General features: G+C 42.5%; 1 protein-coding gene across 2 annotated transcripts; it reads left to right on the forward strand.

The window, feature by feature from the left end:
• Window positions 1-1,100: 1,100 nt before the first annotated feature.
• AMDHD1 (amidohydrolase domain containing 1) lies at window positions 1,101-19,697 on the forward strand. 2 transcript variants are annotated; one of them, XM_010989972.3, is made up of 9 exons: window positions 1,101-1,300; window positions 3,025-3,131; window positions 4,534-4,598; window positions 6,564-6,841; window positions 8,904-9,129; window positions 11,533-11,657; window positions 16,831-16,924; window positions 17,705-17,865; window positions 18,749-19,697. In XM_010989972.3, exons 1-9 carry the CDS (start codon window positions 1,164-1,166, stop codon window positions 18,834-18,836), a joined length of 1,281 nt encoding a protein of 426 aa, XP_010988274.1. In that variant the 5' UTR covers window positions 1,101-1,163; the 3' UTR covers window positions 18,837-19,697. The 2 variants fall into 2 exon arrangements, with proteins under 2 accessions (XP_010988274.1, XP_031318855.1); XM_031462995.2 differs by lacking the exon at window positions 4,534-4,598 and having other exon boundaries at window positions 1,221-1,300.
• The last annotated feature ends 1,035 nt before the right edge of the window (window positions 19,698-20,732 follow it).

Below are 20,732 nucleotides of genomic sequence, written 5' to 3' on the forward strand. Positions count from 1 at the left end.
TTCATTTCTAAATGGCTTTAAAATGACCCAAAATTGACATATTTTGCGGTTTTGCTGGCCTTGGCCTGCTCTTATGGTTTGTTATTATTGTCCATAAAGTGTCTTCCTTTTGACTGTAAAGTCTTTGCTAGGCAGGAAGAATGCCTTCCTATCTTTGTATGTCCCACAAGGCCTAACACGGAGCTTCTAATAAAAAGTGTATAAACAAATAAAATATTTGAGAAACCCAAAACCAAACTGGGTGCCAGCCATTGTATTCTCAGTAACTGACAGGTGGGAAGAATTGTGGGTAAGAATTACAGACCATCTTCCTTAAATAAGTTTGATTCAGTCTCCAACCTTGGTGGCTAATTGAGGGTCTTTCCCACCAGATACAGTTGGGGTGGGGGATACTGAGCTGAAACCAATTTTACCTTAACGAGTTTGGATCCAAGAGCCCTTCACCTTATCCTTCAGGAAGGCATAAGGGAAGATCCCCGAAGGCGCCAACCGATTCTCTAGTCTTGGCTCTATCCTCCCCTACTCTGGTCCCCCTTCATCTCGGGGACCATCTGGTAGTGCATCCGGGAGCGGAGCTGGCCAACTGAAAAGTGCGAGGCACCCGCCACAGTGCTCGCAGGCCGCGCGGACCCAGGGATAACACCCCCACCTCATCCCTCTCCTCCCGCTTCCCTAGGTTCCCGCTGGGGGCGGTCCCTGCGCCTGTTGGACAGGTTTCTCCCCACTGTGTCCCCTCCTGGGGCTCTGTCCCAGGTTCTGACACCTGCCTCTACCAGGTTTCCCTTGACTGTCACCTCCCGGTGCCCTCGGTGACTCTCTTCCACCTGGTCACGTGATTGTCACAGCCCACCTTTCTCCCCGCCACCGACCTGCAGTTTCCTTATTTTTAAAGTAGGGACAGTAATCTCTACTACATTTACCCAGAACGTGACAAAGCGACCAGGAAAGAGGAAATTCCATTATAACATTTATTACTAATCATCATTCTCTTTGATACTTTTATTGCAGCTGCGCGAATCCCTTGAGGTCAGGAAGCTCAGCCCCCGCCCTCGCTCCGCCCTCCCAGGCCAGGGCGGTGCAGCCTGCGGACCTGCCCCCTCCTCCGCAGGCCTGCCCTCTGTCCCAGCTCTGCAGCCTGGACGAGACCCGCGGCGCTCTGCGACATGGCGAGCGGCCACCGCCTCCTGCTGGAGAATGCTCGGCAAGTGGTGCTTGTGTGCGCCCGTGGCGAGCGCTTCCTGGCCCGGGACGCGCTGCGCAGCCTGGCGGTGTTGGAGGGCGCCAGCCTAGTAGTGGGCACGTAAGTGGCCTCGTGCTCTGGGGCTGCGGGCGCTCTGGGTCGTCCTGTTGGGGGGAGGGGGGGGACGGTTACCTGTCAGCCAAGACCTGGCTTGGCGCTTTTTCTCTAACGTTTGAGCTGTTGCAGGGGAAAGAGGTAACGGCTTTCCACACCCAAGGAGACATTGATTGGCACGCCTGCCTTTTAGGTGCCTGTTGCTAACGTGTTTGAGCACTCAGGGTTGTCATTCAGTTGAAAAAAACGTCCTCGAGCTGCACATCCCACCGGGACACATCAGGATCCTGCCTCTACTTATAAAAGATAATTGTCCAGCAATCATAAGGGGTCAGGGTACTCTCCAGTGCTTCTTGAAGTGCAGACCGGGGTAACCTGCCTCAGATGGCTTAAGATTTTTTGAAAAGACAGACATCTGTTTCCCGCCCACCCCTCAACATGACCCCCTATCCCCAGATCTTTTTTCTTCAAATTTTATTGAGCTATAATTGGCATACAGCACTGTGTAAGTTTAAGGTATACAGCATGATTTGTACATGAAATGATTACTACAATAAGTATAGTGATCATCCATCATCTCATATAGATACAAAGTCAAAGAAATAGAAAAAAGCTTTTTCCACGTGATGAGAACTCTTAGGACTTAGTCTCTAAACAATTTTCATATATAACATACAGCAGTGTTAATTATATTTATCGTGCTCTACATTAGCGCCTTAGTACTTATTTATCTTATAACTGGAAGTTTGTACCTTTTGACCACCTTCATCCAATCCTCATCATCCCCTGCTTCCTATCCCCAGGACTTTTGAATCAGCATCTCTGTGGGTGGAGTTCTGAGATCTGAATTTTTACAAAGCACCTCTCCCACCCTCTCCATCTGTTTGCCAAATATTCAGATAGTAAATTAAGATTCAGCCACTAGGAAGAGAGGACATTTTTTGTTATTTTCACGTAACCTTCTGAGAATAAAAGAACAGCCAAAGAGTGGGAATGGGGGTTGGGTGCCCATCTGATTTGGAGAGCCCTGTCACCCCAGGATTACACAAGTCTCACCCCTTATCTGAGACTGCTTAAGGTTGTGTAAGAGCCCAGCTTCAAGGGACTGTGTGTGTATTTGTTTTTAATTAGCAAAGAAAGAAAAGATTCCCAGTGTTACTGTCAAACATTTGTTAAAGTCAGTTAACAGAATTGCAGGGAGGTAGGAATCTAGGGCTGGTTAATGGCTGTACTCCATGGAGTTCTGAGGATCCAGACCCTACTATCCTGCTCTGTTGAGCACCACCGTCTTCCTCACTGGCACTCCATCATCCAAGGTGGCTGCTCCATCTCTCATTGTGGTGTCTATATTCCAGCCAGTAGGAAGTAGGAAAAGAAAGCAATTGTACTGGCTAGAACTCAGTCACATGGCCACGCCTGGCTGATGGGAGACTCAGAAATGTAGTCTTTATTCTGAGTGGTCATGACTCAAGCTAAAATTTAGGAATTCAGCACTGTGGGAAAAGGGACCATTGATCTTGGGGAGCAACTGACAATCTCTGCTACACGTGATTTGTCTTCTTGCTTTGCATGTAGCTAGAGTCACTTTTCCAAAGACACAGACTCAAGAAGGAAATACAGTAAATATTGACTGACACCAAAAGGCATTGATAACGTATTTTAAAATCATTGGTCAAATTTCTCACAATATTTCCCCCTGATTTAGTGATAATTTCTTGATTTTTCTTCAGAGACGGGCTCATAAAAGCCATTGGTCCTGCTGATGCTATCCGAAAACAGTTTTCGGGAGAAACGTTTGAAGAAAGAATTGACTGTTCTGGGAAATGCATCTTGCCAGGTATTAACCTCTTTTTCAATAAAGCCCTGAAAGGTGTTTTAGTAAGGTAAAGAGGAAGAGTAGTAGCTTGTTTTAAATAGGGTCTCCCAATAATATTAAAATATAATAATTTTTGAATTATTTATTGAATCTCTACTATTAAATGTTTAGCTGCTTTACAAATACATTTTCATGTTGAATCCTTATAATTGCCCTGGAAGGTATCATTATCTGCACATTACAGATCAGAACACTGATGTTTAGGGGTGGAATATCTTACCGAAGACTGCTAAACAGGTAAAGGGCAAGCTGAAAAGCAGACCCATTTATTCACCCCATCTCTCCCCACGCACATGCTGAAGAGAAACCAGTTGTGTTGAGTTTAAGTTCAAAAGCCATTGGAAGAACTTTGTTAATCCATTGCACAAGGGAGGCAAACAGGGCAACCTGCTGTCTCTAATTCCAGAATATACTCTAAATGTGTAGAGAGTGTGAAACAAAGGACTCATCTCTAGGCAGAAAAAACAAAAACAAGAAACTTGAAAGATTTCACTGAAGTTCATTTGTATCTTCAGAGATTGACAACAGAATCAGTTTATTAACCATTATGTCCTACATTATCTGTGTTTTACGGCTTCATGTGATCATCTGAAACCAGTTTCACAAATTTTGAGTTCTGTGCAAACACAGAGGCCAGGATTTATACTTTTAAATTGTGTGCTGTGTACAGCTGACAGAGTGTCTTACCTTCTGGCTCTTGGGTGTCAGGAGAGAGGGGCAGGGTGAAACCTCATGAGAAAAAACAGAATATAGTAGAGAAAGCAGTCCGAATGGAGACTTTTGATTTTATCCCAATCAGAACTGCTAGTAAGCCATTTAATCCATAAAGTATTTTGAATGTTCTGGAAGGATATACTTTACTGAATTGTACTTGGATAAACAGAAGTTCTGAGTGATTGCATTATGGCTTCTCTTTAATTAAAATATATTTCTTTCTTACAGAAAGACTCATCTTTCTGGTTTCATATTTCTCGAAGTTCAGGATAGGGATTATATTATTCTTTCTCGAAGTTCAGGATAGGGATTATATTATTCTTTTTCACACTCATATTATTCCTTGATGATAGTCCTCAATTTTGCTCAACTTACAGATTTGACACCCTGTTTTAAAAGCTTGCTTGGTGAGCATGGATTTATTGGGCAAAAGGAGCTGTATTTCTTTAGGGGATATTTTCATCATGTTGAGTCACCATCCTCCGTTACAGCCTTCTACACCAGCCAGGCAGCAAAGCTCCCTCCTCCACCCTCCTCCAAGATCGCTGACCACCGTCATGCTTTCCCAAGAGCCGTATGGTATAGTCTGCCTGCTATCTAAGTGCTTTCTATTTCTTAGCTTTTAAAATGATTTAATTTATGATTACAGGTTTAGTGGATGCACACACACACCCAGTATGGGCTGGTGAAAGAGTTCATGAGTTTGCAATGAAGGTAACTGCAATAAATGATGGCAAATCAAAATGAAGCACAAATACAGACAAGGTTTTTTCTAAAGAGCTTGTAAGCTTTTGGCTTTACAACATATCTCTAGATGTCTTTTTAATGGATATTTTTACTGGCGTGGACTATGAAAAATAAATTACAACGAAATTAACTAATTTATAACTTGGTACGAAATCTTTATACTGTACACAAGGCTAGCAGTCATTTTAAGTATAATAGTTATCAAAATGTTTTAGCTGCAGAATCCTTTTAAAATCGAGTTGACCTGCTTTGCTCACTAATTTCTCCCCTCTTTCCTTTCCCCCTGGACATCCCCTGGTAGCCTTTGAAGGGGCTCCAGGAAACAGTTTGAAAATCACCATTCATTGAGGTCAAACATGAAAAAATACATTACTAATCCCTAAAATAAAATAAGTTTTATATTCCCATTTTTTTTTCCAGAAAAGTGAAACATTAAGAAACATAAATTGCAGTCTTTGTCAGCCATGAGTTAGCCATAGTCAACCCTCAAATCTCTGGTTGGAGCCATTTTCACATTGTTTGTTTTTAGTAGACTTTATTTTTTAGAGCAGTTTTAGGCTCACAGTAAAATTGAATGGAAGGTACAAGATTTCCTATATATCGCTGCCCTCTCCCCAAACCCCATGTCTCCCCAACCCCCAAACACAGCCTCCTCCATTTTCAACATCCCTGACCAGAGGGGTACATTTGTTACCATGGATGAACCTGCATTGACACATCATTATCACCGAGTCCATAGTTTTTGTTACTGTTCATTCTTGGTGTTGTGCATTCTCTGCGTTTGGACAAATGTATAATGACATGTATCCACCACTATAGTATCATACAGAGTAATTTTACTGCCCTAAAAATTCTCCGTGCTCAGCTAGTTATCCCTCCCTTCCCCAACTCCTGGCAACAACTGATCTTTTTACTGTCCCGATAGTTTTCCCAGAATGTCATATAGTTGGAATCATACAGTATGTAGCCTTTTCAGATCATATCCTTTACTTAGTAATATACAATTAAGTTTCCTCTGTATCTTTTCTTTACATTGTTTTTAAAAAAGCTGTACACCTAACAGCTAAACTGGATTATTTCAGAAAAAGAAAAAGTTTCTTTGGATATTGTTTACCTTTCTTAATGAACTAGAGCTGTCTTTAAGACTTTATTAAATCACAGAATTTCAGAGCCAAAAATCAGCCTTAGAGATTTGCTGTCCAATTCTCTCATTCTATGATGCAGATAGTGATGCAGAAAAGGCTGACCCATCAAGTTTTTTTTTTGAACACGAAACCGTTGAAGATCATGTATTATAAAACCTTTGAAACTTTCCTTAAAAGCTCAAGTTTGCAGTCAGTTGAACATGACAGAATTAAGAACAGAAGGGAAGGGTATGACTAAGGGAGCCCCCAGGTTAGCGTACTTCCCGGCACACTCCCTGCTGCCCGGAGTAACAGGAATGGTGGCATCCAGAAGAAGCCTTTTTATTTGCTTGAGTGACAAAGGTCAGGCCTGAAACTCTAGTGGCCAAATACTGAGGGGTGGAAAGACCTTGATCTCTGAGTGGAGACTTGAATACCTGCAGCGGGATTCCGTAATCAGCTAAGCTTTGCTTTCTCATAGGTGCTGAGGGGTAGGCTAAGATTAGCTGGTACACACAGGGTCTGGCTGAGTCATTAAAATACTGAAATACTTCTGTACATGTTAGTAAACTGTCACTACCCTGAGACCCCAAGTCTCCACCGCATCTCTGCCACCCCGTGCCCTTCCTGGCACCGCCTCCCAACTCCCCACTTCCCTGGCAGAGTAGGGACTTCCAGAACCATATGCCCTACCATTCTTTGTGATCCATTGGTACCCGTGCCATATCAATTGCTAATTGTTTTGAATATCACCCCTGCCTGCAGCCTCCCTGCATTTTCCAGACCTAAATGTGAGTGGTGTGTTCAGTTGGCAGGAGCCACATACATGGAAATCCACCAGGCTGGAGGAGGCATCAACTTCACAGTGGAGCACACGCGCCAGGCCTCAGAGGAGGAGCTGTTCATTTCCCTCCAGCAGCGGCTTCAGTGCATGATAAGGGCGGGGACCACGCTGGTGGAGTGCAAGAGTGGATACGGTCTCAGCCTGGACATGGAGCTTAAGATGCTGCGTGTGATTGAGCGTGCCCGGCGGGAGCTGGACATCGGCATCTCCGCCACTTACTGCGGGGCTCACTCAGTGCCAAAGTAACCTCAGTGGAAGGGACCGGGGTTTAACTCGGGGTGTTGAGGACAAGAAGGGGTCATGTGGCATCTAAGTGGAGGCTGTGTTCTCCAGTGGGTGAGGGGGCACTAGCACTTTAGCTCTTGCAGAGAGACCAGGAGAGCCTTTGAAAAGGTGTTCTGAGTCTAATGGTCAGTCATCTTACACTCATGGCTTTAAGAAGGCTGTTTCCACCAGACTCATTTGTTGGCAAGTCCCTTAATGTTGAAAGAAGAAGAAATGTTCAAAAGTCCTCTTTTGGTTAACAAATATTCCCCTTAATAAGTCCTTTAAAATTACAGATAGGAATTTAAATAGTTTTCTGTGATAGTGAGCGTAAAGGCACTTTAGAAATTAAGAGTAACACCCTGTGGGAGGTAGATCAAATCTTGAAGTCAAGATGACCCAGAATGGTTTTTATTTTTATTCATCTGTTTATTTAGCAGCAGACATTTTTGTTTGATTGTTGTAAATGTTTTTTCAGTTTTCCCCTTTCTCTAAAAAGTTCCTCCTGTATGAATTTGCTGTAGAAAATTCTGTCCCCTTCTGCATCTGCATCTTATCTGTCCTGGAAATACTAGACCAGAAGACCTGCAGTTCCAGAATTAAAAGATCCAAGAGAAATCCAGGACTTGAAAATTCACAAGATGTCTCCAAAGTCTTTGTGCAGTTTTAAGCTTACAAAATGATTCAATCATTCAAATAGTTAAACCAGTTAATAAATTAAAACATTAATGAATTAATAATTAAATAAATTAATTAAAACTTTGTCTACATTTAGTTTTGTGAACTTTGAAAATTTTTAATGTCGATATTTTGTTTACCATCTTTAATCAGAGGAACTAAAAATTAACAAAATTAACATTGAAAATTATTGTGAAAAATGTACAAAACTAAGTAGAACAGAAACAACTACATACTATTTCCAATGATGTTTGTTTTATGTTTTTAGCATTTATACTTCTGAAATTATTAAGGCTTGAAACTGCACAAAGACTTTGGGGATTGCCTGTCTGTGGTAGTCTGGGTTTTTTTTTTGTTGTTGTTGTTGTTGTTTTTTCAGTAGGAAAGACTGTGACATGGTAGAAAAGTCTCAGGCTTTGGAGGGATTCCAGACCTGGGCTTGAATTTAGCTTAGCTACTTCCAGCTGGGTGATTTGGGGGCATCCTTTAACTCTTCTAAATGTGACTTGTTCATCTGTAAATCAGCTAAATAACACCTTTATTCTGTACGGTTGTCTCAAGAATTAGAAACAGCATGTGTAAGTACCTGCCTCCTCATTGTCCACTTCTATCTACCCGCCCAGATGGTTTTTGCTGAGTGAGAACCTTCCATATGCCAGATACAAGGCTGAAGTTTTACAGACATTTTTTCCATCTGCCAATGAGCCTCTGAGGTCTGATCTCAATCCCCAGTGATAAAGCCTGAGGCCTAGAATATGCCAGATGATGTCTACATCACATGTCCAAAGTTACATAGCCAGCAAGTGGCAGAGCTCTGTGTCTGTCTGACTTCAAAGGCCCAGCCCTTTCTCGTATTTAACTGCCCAGAATCTTAGAAGGCATTTCAGGGCCTTCTACTGTCCTCTTCCCCTCTATCCCCAGATGGTAAGACAGAAAGCCTGAGGCAGGTGCTTCTAGGAATAGTGTGGAGGAAGAAAAAGTTAGGGTGATAGCTGGGGCCCAGATAAGGGGCCCACAATTGGGTTGTCAGGGAAGCATCCAGGATGTCCTCTAAGTGCCCTTGATGTGAGGATTCAGTTTTTCAGCCAGGTGGCCTGGCTGGCATGGATGTGCCAGAATGGGCGAGCCAGAGTCTCCGGGTACACGGTCTATGACTACAGAAGTCTGATCAACACCTCTTCTCTGTAGGCTTGTCCCAGTTCTTGAGTCCCGAGTTAAAGCTTTGATTCTTTCTTTACCTTACCTTTCTGAGGCTCGGGGTCATTTAACCATAGTTTCTCAGGTTCCCCAGGTGTCAAAAAACCCTTTGTCTGATTCTTTTTTTTTAAACTTGCCCATGGTAATCTCATTGTCTTCCCTCAGAGGAAAAACTGCTACCGAAGCTGCTGATGACATCATCAGTAACCACCTCCCAAAGCTGAACGAACTTGGCAGGAGTGGGGAAATACACGTTGACAGTATAGATGTGTTCTGTGAGAAGGGCGTCTTTGATCTGGATTCCACCAGAAGGATTCTCCAAAATGGCAAAGATATAGGGTTACAGATCAACTTCCATGGGGATGAACTCCACCCAATGAAGGCTGCTGAGGTACAGCTGATCTTTTGCTTTTCCTTTGTCAACAGTCGTGCTATGGAAAGCTTAATTCATTTGTTCAGACGAAGCCTTCTGAAAAGATAGAGAATGGAAAATTTGAACAATGTGCGGTTTGGCCCAATTGAGCCTTGGACTCCCTGACTTTTCTGCTGATCATTTACTTTTACTATCACCTCCTGGTGATAAGTAGAAAAGGAAGAACCTTTGTGATCTCATGTACTAAATTCACAACCTATTTTGATTAGCACACAAAGCTACCCTAGCACAGTCTATTAATTTCACATGCTGGTTCTAGGGTCTTTCTGATGCAGCGTCCAGATGAATTTTAGTGGAGCACACCATTAATAGCCACAGGATGATTTTCAGATCTACATGTCTTTCCCAGATTCATATATTCATGCTGTCTAGAAACACTTGAGTGCCTACCATGTCCCAGGCACTGTTCTAGGCACTGAGAATTCAGCAGTGAGTAAGACGCACGAAATTCCTACGGTTGGGAGTCTGGCTGTCTTTCCTCTAAGCCCTGCAGCTAAATAAACAACTTCCCTGGGGGCATACATACAGATGGAGATACTCCACATGTGACTCGACAACCACATGTCCATTGTGATCTAATATCATGTCCAGATCTTGTCCTGGGCTTCCTGCCCCAGTGAACAACAACATTATCTATCTATTGCCTACGTCCAAACCCTGGACATGGTTTTGACTCCTCCCACCCCCTCACCTACCACATTCCAACCAACCAGCAAATCCTCCCAGTTCTCCTCCTCAACATCTCTAGGTCCACTTCTCTTCACTACACTGCCTCATGGCGACTACCGTTGGCTATGACCTGGGTTCCTGCCACACCTCTTCTCCTCGCCCCCAAGCTTGCCTCCACTGTCATCTGCTCCTCTATTCCAGTCCCACAGTACATCTCATCCTTCCTCATCATTGCTTAAAACCACTTGAAGGCTTACAGTTGCTCTTAGGATGGGTTCTAAACGCTGTACACATAGGCTTACCAGCATCTAGTCCTTGCTTGCCTCTCAGCCTTCCTCTCTCTCTTCCCTCCTCCACCCTCTTTACTGTGAACCATTCACAGTAAACTACTTTTGGTGACCTAATACCCCATACAGGTCTGTACCTGCTGCTTCTCTCATTTGAATTCTTCCCTTTGCGTGGCTAACTCTGACCCTCCTCCATGTTTCTTCTTAGCAACCACTTCTCTGGAATCCTCCCCAAATGTCTCCAAGACTGGGTTATAGTCCCTCCTGGTCCTTATTCCACTGTATTACAATTACCTCTGTGATCCCTACTGGACTGTGAACACACTGAGGGCTGCACCCACATCTTCTTACACAGTCCTATTCTCTGCAGGTTAGCACAGTGCCTGGCACACCAATGGTCTGTGGCAAGTAAATATTTGTCAAATGTTTGTTCAATGAATGTGAGCTGGGTAGTCAATGATATCCTTTGGGCCATAGAGAATGATTGGTGAATTAAATCAATAGAGGTCAATACTGAAGATGAGCAAATCAAATTTGGAAAAGTGAGGATCACTCTAAGATCAAAAAGAAACCCCCACTGGTGAGCATCGTCTGTCCTGTCCTACGGAGTCCCCAGAACCCAGTCATAATGCCCTTCCACCTGAGCCAGCTGCCCACAGGGGCCCCCCTCTTTCCTAGCCTGGTGGGGGCATTGCAGCCTCTCTGGGTCACTGGGTAATGTCAAAAATCAGTCTTCTTTCCTTTCCTCGGAATGCACAACAGATCACCTATCAGCCTTGGGTACTTTGTGTGTGTGTGAAAATTTGTCAAGTTAAGAAGAAATCCAGTTTAACGTGTGTTTCCACTTCAATGCGTTATTATCATAGCCTTACATCTTCTTGGTTGTCTTCCAACAATCTAGCCCAAACTTTTCATCTGGAGAAAAATCAAGTTCAAGTGATAATCTCAAATTAGATGAACGGTTCCACATGTCTTTTTTTCTCATTAATAATTTTCATTTGACTGCATGTCACATTTCTGAAGTTTGTTTTCTGTTTTCCCTGGGTGCAGTGTCATTGCAGGATACTTTTCTTTCTCATGTTTTTATGATGCTATACTACTAGTATTACTCAACATTTTATTTGGATTCATAAGGGTCATAAAACTTTCTTTTTTTAGCAAATATCTGAAGATCTCAGTGCGGGTTTAAGAATAGTGTTTGAAGTAGTGCACTAGCTAATTTCCAAATGAATGTCCACAAACCCTTTACCCATTTGAGGGCTGGTGCTCATGAGAGGTAGTTGGCAAGAAATCTTAATGATGGAGTGCTATTTATTTTTGTAGAAAAAACTATTTTATGACACTTCATTGATTTGTTGGTGCTGTTGGTGAAACCTCTCTCTCTCTCTCTGCCCATTCTGCTTAGCTTGGGGCAGAACTGGGAGCCCAGGCAATCAGTCACCTGGAAGAAGTGAGTGATGAAGGCATCGCTGCCATGGCAACAGCCAGATGCTCTGCTGTCCTTCTGCCCACCACGGCCTACATGCTGAGGTAAGGTTGTTCACCACCCCCCACAAGAGCAGCAGTTACAAGCTGTGAAAACAGACTTCCAAGATGTCTCAATATTACTTCATCACCCTTACAAATCCCTTAAAAATGCAGGTCAGGAAAACTTAGCTCATATAAGATGCCAATTCTGCTATGATGTTCATAATGGATTACCCTGAGGAAGGAGATCAGACCCAAATTGCCTTTGAGTGGTGGGATTACTAGGGAGAGTGGAGCTTTCTTTGTTTTTTTTCCTCATTCTTTGGAATTTTCCAATTAAGAAGTCAATATGTATTACTTTTATAGTTAGAAAATAATGATATAGGCTTTATACTTAAAAAATATGTATAAGATGTTAGGGACATTTCACAGTATTCTGAATCCGAATATGCTCTTTCCTAAGAGAATGCAAGTGGGTGCCAAAATCCTCCTAAGTCCCGGGAGTGGGAAGAAAGAGGAGATGTCCAAGTGTATTTTGTGGCATTGCCCCAGGGATTTGGCTGTGTGCTTTCCATGGATTGAACCCATATAGTCCATCTTCTGTAGCTGCTGTCAAATATGAGACCTGGGGTCTCCTGACCCTTTAATTGTACCACTTCCATGACAGCCACCGAGTTTGTGGTTAGAAGGACCAGCATTCAAGAGGCTGTTTATTTCCTCTTAGGACTAGGTTCTTTCCTGTGTGGTTGGGATACATGTTTCTTTTTTGGTGGGGTGGTGGGGGAGGTGGCCTTAGGATCATGGTTCTCAACCTAGGGGTGATTTTGCTTCTCAGGGGATACTTGACAGTATCTGGAGACATTTTTGGTTGTCACAGCTAGGGCGTGCCACTGGCATCTTGTGGGTAGAGGCCAGGGATGCTGCTAAACGTCCCACAGTGCACGGAACAACGCCCTACAACAAAGACTTGTCCAGTCCAGGATATGAACTGTGTCGAGGCTGAGGAATGCTGCCTTAGGGATTGAAAAGCCAGGTTCAAGTAACTTTTACAGAAAGGAATAAAGCAGCTGCTCTTCTTGCAGATCTGAGTAGTCATCGAAGTCATCAATCAATACTTAATCTGGTTCATTCTCCACCACCCAAAGAATAAGGTTTTACAGGAAAAAAAAAAGGATTCCTTTAACTCACCTTGAATCTCTTAAGACAGAGCAAAAATCTGAGACGTGCAGTGTTGGAGGGCAGTTCAGCATTAAAAGTCTGAGCTCTGTCCCTATGCCACCACAAGATGGGTTGAGCATTCTGTTTGGATGACAGGGGGAATGAAAGAGAAGGCCACGCTCTTCCCTCTAGCTTTTCTGTTCCTGTATTTTTCTGATCTCTCCACTAGGAGGAACCTGTGGGGTGAGGGGAACCTACTGGGCCCTGAACTCTCTTGACTCATTTCCAGAATGACCACTGCTTTATGCAACTCGAGGGCTTTCTTTAATCATTATTTTATGCATCTCGGTGTGCAATATTTAAAGGTATTCAGGACACATTCACCTTAGTGTATCTGGAGCTCCCTTTATACTTTTACTGCCTCATATATGTATTTTTTTCCTCCTGAAGTCATTTTGGAAAGGGAGCGGGGGCATCAGAATGACCTGCAGGGAAATTTTCAGCTCTGCTCTTTCCTCACGGTCTCTCTGCTTCACCCACCTTCTCTCACGCATTGTCCTAGCAGAGAAACAGTATTATAAGTGGTCCTGGAAACTGCCTGTCAGAGCCCAGGAATGCTTCAAGGACAAGAATCCCCTCTGCACCCCCAATAATTGATTAATTCTCTCTTCAACCTGTGTGCCGAGGGCCCACTGCTGGTCAGGCACTGTTCTAGGCACTGAGGATTCACCCACAAATAAAAGAGAGTGTGGTCCTCAAGGAGCTTACAGTCTAACAGGGAAGGGCAGACAATGCACAGACCAACAAATGAACATATAAAATGTTGGGAGATGCTCGGCACCATGAAAAAAAAATCCAAGTGAGGCAAAAGGAGAGGGTGTTTGCAGGGAGGGTGCTGTGTTTTCACAGAGGTCAGAGAAGCCTTTCCAAGGAGGGGACATTTGAGCAGAGACTTAGAGGAAGTGAGGGAGCAAGGCACACCAGGGGAAGGAGCAGGGGGACCTAGAAGAGTGTTCTGGACGAATGGATGGTATGTGCGGTGGTAGCGATGCACTGCATGTGTTTGACCAACAACAAGAGTGAGGCCAAAGAGGCATGAGCCAGGCAGGGAGAGGCAGGAGACGAGGCCAGAAGGAGCAGCAGGTCTTGGAGGACTGAGTTCATGGTGCAGACAGGAAGCCCATGGCAAGCCACTGCGTGTTTGGAAAATAACAGTAACATGATCTAACTTACTTTTCTAAAAGATCCCTCTGGTTGTGAGGTAGAGAATATATTTTAGAGAGGTTGAGGATTGAAGTAGAAAACCAGTTAGGATGGTCTTACAAATATCCTTGTAAGAAATGATGGTGACTTGGATCCAAGGTGGTAGCAGGGAGGTATAAATTGAGTTGAATTCAGGATATAGTTTTAAGATGGAGCCAACAAGACTTTCTGATGGGTTGTATGTGGACTGTGAGAGATTACATGACTCTAATGTATTAGTGCCTGGCACACAGTTTTCACTAATTAGATGGTTTTAGAATGACTGTCTGAATTAATGACCAGGCAAGTTTTATTGAGCCCCATATGTAAGATACCATACTTTTTTTCTATAGAGGCTGCAAAGAAATCCATGTATTTTGAGAAGAAAATAAAACAGGAGCGCAGTAAAAATATACTAGTAAAAATTGAAGAATTCCTTTAACAGAACTTAATTAATCAGCTATTAATACCAGGTACAGTGCTGGTACTAGAGATCCAGCGGTGAGTAGGACACACACAGTCCTTCATGGAACTTGCAGTCTAAGCATTTGAAACATGATAGATGAATAGATAGTAAGACTTACAGACATTCTGCAGAGTACTGTCACTTCCCGCTGAGTGACCTGAGAAAGTGAGCGTGGGTGGGTGAGATATGAGCTGGGCGTGGGAGTGTGCATGCACTTCAGGGCGAGGTGGGTACTCTAGAGAAGGTGAACAGCAGACTCAGAAATGCACAAATAGAAAACCCCAGTGGCTGGAGTATAGTATTGGGTAGGCAGGGACGAGAAAGGAGGCCCTGAAAGAAAGTTGGGCTCAGTTTGTAGCAGGCTGCAGATTCCAGACTTAGGTGAACTTCATATAAAACATGATTAGAACTAACTCTTTTTTTGGCAGGAAAGTAATTAGGTAACTAAGTGTTTATTTATTTTTTAAATGGAGGTGCAGGGTGGGGATTGAACCCAGGACCTCATGCATGCTAGACATGCACTCCACCACTGAGCTGTACCTCCCCCCCACCCCGAATCTAACTCTTTTGCGCACAGCTGTAATTCTTTGCCATATTCAGTACACCCCTAGAATTTAACATTATCATTCACTCATTCAAGTAAAAATATTAATTAGCCAGAAACAGGGCTGGTCCTGGGACAAATAATAAGAAAGAGAAATAATCCTCTCAGGGATCCGTAGCCTCTGCGGGACTTCCCCAGCAGCAGAGGCAGGTGCTTTACCACTGGCTGAGCAAGGGCACCAACCGATCAAATTGAACATAAGGCCAGAAATAGAGTAGGAGGGGCCACGGTTACCCTCAGTAGCCTTTTTTCAAACCACGCCTGGGCAGTACAGGTTTGTAGAGGCTAAGTGCTAGTCCACTATCGCTGTCGTGAAACAATAACTATTGTTTCTAAAATGCAGGGGTGTGGGGTGCTAGGGGAGCCAGAGGAGGTGAGGGCCAACAGGGATGACCGAGACGGCTTCCCGGAGGAAGTCTCTCCTTGATCAAAGTTTACTCAGGTTCCTCTGAGCCCTTCTCTCCACTACGCCTCAGTCTTGCCTATGAAACCTGCAGAATCAGCAGAAATGATTTCTTTCACCCACCTCCTCCAACGTTAGGAGATTTTTTTTTTTTTAGCATAGTTTCTAGCAGCTCAAGGCTACATCCCTAGAATGAACCCAGACTCCCTTAAAGCGCCTGTCTCAGAAAGCCCAACCTGCCAGGAAAATTAAGTTTGTTCCGTTAAACCTAGTGATAGGCAGATAGGCCCCTGAGCTTCCTCTTAGAGCTGTTATTTTTAAAAGCTTACAAATTATAAATCCTTTCTCTCCTTTGAGATGTAAATCTTCTACCACCTAGGATCTTCCCAAGGACCTGAGAGCCATCTCTTTGAAAAACAAACATTCTAGGAGATAACTCTCTAAGGAGTTCCCAGCCTGGTGGACACATTGCCTAACTTAAACCACTGCCTCTTGTCATAAAGATAGAGAAGTTTGTTTCTTCTCCACAGAAGCACCAATTAACCCAGATCATGTTGAAGAGTGCCCTCCAGGTTTTTGGAAAATTCCACTTCTGTGATTTCCGTGCCCCACTTCAAGACTCCTTCATTATCCCTTTAGAACTTCCAGTTACCGCTGCATAAAGCAAAATTGAGTTCAGTTCACACTGGATTCTTGTCCCTTTTGTAATAATTATTAATGAATAAAATCTGTCCTCACCACTTTAACTATTGTCTAGCTCTTTTTATCTTTGACATAACGTTTGAGTCATGTCTCAAAGAATAAATGATACTTGGCCAATGACGTCAGGGAGAAGCCCAATCTAGGAAGAAGCACGAACAGTTTACATATTAGACTCTTGGGCCTTCAAGATTTTAAAGGACCTACAAAAATGTTTGAGACCCTGCCCCCACCCCAAGAAAAAAGGAGAGGGAGAGATATGAATAAAAAATGTTTACATGAAAGTTAATTTAAAAAGTATTATTTAAACCTCATTGCTTGTTTATATTTGGGAGTCAAAGAAAAGTTTATTACATTTGAAAACAATTTTTTTCCTGCCTTCGCAAGATCTCTGAATATATATATAAAGATGGGCATGATAATCCCAAAGTAAAGAAGTTAGAGCCAAGTGATTTCGAAAGCAGAATGATAAAAGTCAGGATTCCTGGGGTTCTGCCTGACCTCACCACTAACCCCTTAGCCCTGGAGTTTCTGCTTCTGTTTCTTCTTCCTGGACACAAAGGGGTTGGATATCTTAAAATCTTAAGTCTGCGTCCATTCTGAATGTCTCTTCTACAAAAGTTCCACTTCTAGAGACTGACGTCGTTTTTTTCCCTCTCCTTAGACTGAAGCAACCTCGAGCCAGGAAGATGCTAGATGAAGGGGTAATAGTTGCTTTGGGCAGCGATTTCAACCCTAATGCATATTGCTTTTCAATGGTAATTATTTTTAATGTGCCTTTCTGAGCTATCAAACTTCTACCAAGCATATAACTAATTTAAAAATACTTGACTACCTGTTAAAACATATCAAAGATCTAAAAATATTTTCCTGTGAAACAAGGAAAAGTATGCAGGCAGCAGTGTAATTGGCTATTTCTACCTCAGGTGAATGCCTCCAGGCATAGGGAGAGGAGAGAAGGTTCTGTTAGGCTTTGATGCAGCCTTGGGCGCTGCGGTTTTACAACAGCCTATGTCCCCTCTCAGAATTGCAGAAGCTCAAAGAAGTGTTAGGAAGTTTTAATAAGAGTGGAGGTGAGCTTCACCTCACACAGTAAGTGGCTTTGAAAAGTTGTAAGTATTACACAGGGAACTATATTCAATTTCTTGTATTCAATTTCTTGTAATAACATAATGGAAAAGATTCTGAAAAGAAAAATATATATGTATGTGTATGTATACCAGTTGCTTTGCTGTACACCTGAAACATTGTAAATCAACTACACTTCAATAAAAAATAAAAATTAAAAAAAATTTTTTAAAGGATAAAAGAAGTTATAAACATGAACTAGACACAGTGGGTAGGTAATCCCTATAACAAAGGAATCTTTTCCAAAGCATAAGAGCCTCTATGTGTAAATTTAAATTTTCTCATGCTAATTTTAGCCAGCTCCACTTACACCTTTAACAGTCATTGTTTGTTGTGCCGAGTCGAGAAGTGTCCTAGGTAACAGCTGCCATTTTTTACTTTTCTCCAACTTTCTTCTCTTCCCACCTCAGCCAGTGGTCATGCATCTGGCCTGTGTAAACATGAGGATGTCCATGCCTGAGGCCTTGGCCGCTGCCACCATCAATGCCGCTTACGCCCTGGGAAAATCTCACACCCATGGATCTTTAGAAGTTGGCAAACAGGGAGATCTCATTATCATCAGTTCATCCAGGTGAGTGTCCATCAGCTGAGCCAGTTTATTGTCTGCCCTCTGGAATGTGGAGAGTTGGTTTAAATCCCTTTTCCACTGATTATTAGTGTCAAGCTCAGTGTAAGCTCGGAAGCTACCCAGTGTTCTCAGTGTCACACCTTTTTAACCAAAAATTCTCCCTACAGGGGCTAAACTGAAGGGTAGACCCACTTTTCTGGTCTTTTCATCTATCTTCTATCTTTCCTAGACCTCCAGGTTTCTGTTCTGTTTACCTGGACTTTGGACTTGTTGTGCCCCCTGGCACGTGTCTTTGTTTTTCTTCTTGGGTTCTGGACTTTTCTGCTTGTGCTAGACCACGCAGGTCCCAACTCTGGCTTGTCACCCTGGTTTTGACTTATTACCTCTCTGACTCATTCCTACTGGATTCCAATAGCCTTGCTTCAGTTTTCCTGCACTCCCACAGTCTGCTTGCTGCCTCCGGGTCTCTAGTGTAACAATTTGAGTTTCATTGTTCTAAATCTTAAAGTTGTGAATCCTATGGTGCCTGGACCCTGGCATGCCTACCCCAACCTTTAGAGCTCATATAGAAGAAGAGAACTGCTCTATAATTCTGCTCTCCATGATCGTAAGCCACTGGCTCTATTGAAGATAATGCTGACGTTACCATTCGTGCATCACTTAACTGATCAAATATTATAAGATCAAAGACTTAACTAATATCATTAAACAATATTGGATTTATCATAGATGAACTATCATAGTAATCTACCGTTTTTTAAAAAGCCCAAATATCAACCACTAGGTATAAAGAAATTTTTAGAGAATGTATTTTGGAATTAGCATTTACTGACAAAATGATGATTTTGATTTGTATGCATTAAAGTAATATTTGATTTCTTTCTAGATGGGAGCATTTGATTTACCAGTTTGGAGGCCATCACGAATTAATTGAATATGTTATAGCTAAAGGAAAAGTCATCTACAAAAAATGATAGATCTAGGAAAAGGACAGATTCTTTGACTGTATAAAATAAGTCAATATAGTTACATTAAAAGTTAAAATACCTTAGTAGTTTAAGAATGAAGTAACTGGAATATACTTCAGTATTTTGTTAATATCCTTGAAAGAACCCAAGAGATTAATTTATTTTAATTTAACATGTGCACCTACATATGTAAACAAACCAATTGTGATGATAATCTCAAAATATTCAATTATTTCACAAAGATTTGTTATAAATATTCTGAGGATTACTATGACGGAGTATCACAGAAATGCCTTTGTGAGAAAAGCAGATTGGCAATGAGGTAGACATGGCCTAAAATTCCCACTTTGTTTCTGTTTCAAATTTTAGTTCTTATACTATATTTAGTGAAGATTGGGGGATGGTGGGTGATATGCTCCAAACTAAGCTAAAAGGCAGCAGTCTATAATAAACAAATAGTTTTCCTTTTCCACACACAGTCTGCCTCTCTGGTTGCTCTTCGAGTGCCTTAGTGTACTCTGAGGCAGGGTGTCCTTCTATTTCTAATTTCTTCTCAACTCTAGCAATAGAGCTTCACACCAGAGTTCAAGACTCATTTTACACACAACTACAGGGGCCTTCCTGAAATGGATGTATTTTGACCAAATCCAATACTGTAATTTTAATTTTTTTTGAATTAAAATAAATTTTTTAACAGAGGTACTAGGGATTGAACTCAGGACTAAGCATGTGCTCTACCACTGAGCTATGATGCCCACCACCCCTCATATTGTAATTTTTTAAAATTTGTTTTTAAGTTTTGATTCTTCACATTACAAATGTATTAAAAATGTTATGTCTCTCAATAAATATTGGCTGTCACTGTTATTGTTGTTCTTGTTTACAGGCCTGGAAGCAGCTCAGTGTTGTTGTCTATTAGAGCTTTTTAGGAAATGAACAAATTATGGAAGAAAATTGATTGCATAAAGAAAAAGTGAATGGTTACATAAATAGGTGTCTCTAAAGCCATGTGAGTTGACTTGAACTCTTTTTTAATGCTTTTAATCATCCTTATAATCACAACTACATGATCAAATGTTGTTCTATTTATGAAGAGATGACTTGAGAATTAAATATTCACTATCCAAATTATCACCCATTTCAGATTAAGAGAGCCTGACTCAATGAGGCTTTACTGTATTCAGTATAAATCAAATCAAGATACCCGTTGTTGGAAGATTAAGGGTAACAGTGCACGTTGCTGTCATGAGCTAGTAGGGGTGGTCCTCTGGAGCTCTGCTCCTTGTACATGTGGCAAAGAAGCCTTGAGGGGGTGTGGGAAGCTTGTGGTTGCTGTGGTAAGACCCCCCCCCCCCCCATGACTGATCTCCTAGTCAATAGTGGGAGTTTGAGATGCAGAAGATAGATATAAAGGCCAAAACTAAATAGAGGCCTGTCCTGGAACCCAAGCCACCCAGAAGTAGATCCTTACACCTATGGAATAAGAAGGTGAAGCACATCCTGTGTTCCCTCTGGGAGACATTCACTTGGAACAAATAGCCTTCATGTCTGTTTTGAATGAAAGCAAAAGAGGGTACTCACTGGGAACTGCTGTGGTCTTCCCAGGCTGGTGTTCTATAAGCCCTTGTAACTCATGGGTGCTTGCTAGAAATGCAGAACCCTGGCCCCATTCCAGACCTGCTGAATCAGGATCTGAGTTTAACAAGCCCGCGGGTGATTTTTATGCCCATTCAGGTCTGAGAATGGCTACACTGTAGACCCTAGCCATATGGACTTTCACACTGTGTCTCAAAATCTCCATTTGTTTTTGCTGCTCCAGGCCTTGCAGCACTGTTGCCTCTGCCTGGAGGGCTTTCCCTCTCTTTCCAATGTGAGAAATCAGAGCTAGTCTCTCCCCACCCC

This window comes from Camelus dromedarius, chromosome 11 (assembly GCF_036321535.1).
Source record: "Camelus dromedarius isolate mCamDro1 chromosome 11, mCamDro1.pat, whole genome shotgun sequence".
Classification (NCBI taxonomy): Eukaryota; Metazoa; Chordata; class Mammalia; order Artiodactyla; family Camelidae; genus Camelus; species Camelus dromedarius.

Coding starts and splice junctions, on each gene's coding strand:
- AMDHD1 (XM_010989972.3), top strand. CDS start 1,164: ATGGCGAGCGGCCACCGCCTCCTGCTGGAGAATGCTCGGCAAGTGGTG. Junction 11,658..16,830: donor ACCACGGCCTACATGCTGAG/GTAAGGTTGTTC, acceptor CCCTCTCCTTAG/ACTGAAGCAACCTCGAGCCA. Junction 17,866..18,748: donor ATTATCATCAGTTCATCCAG/GTGAGTGTCCAT, acceptor ATTTCTTTCTAG/ATGGGAGCATTTGATTTACC.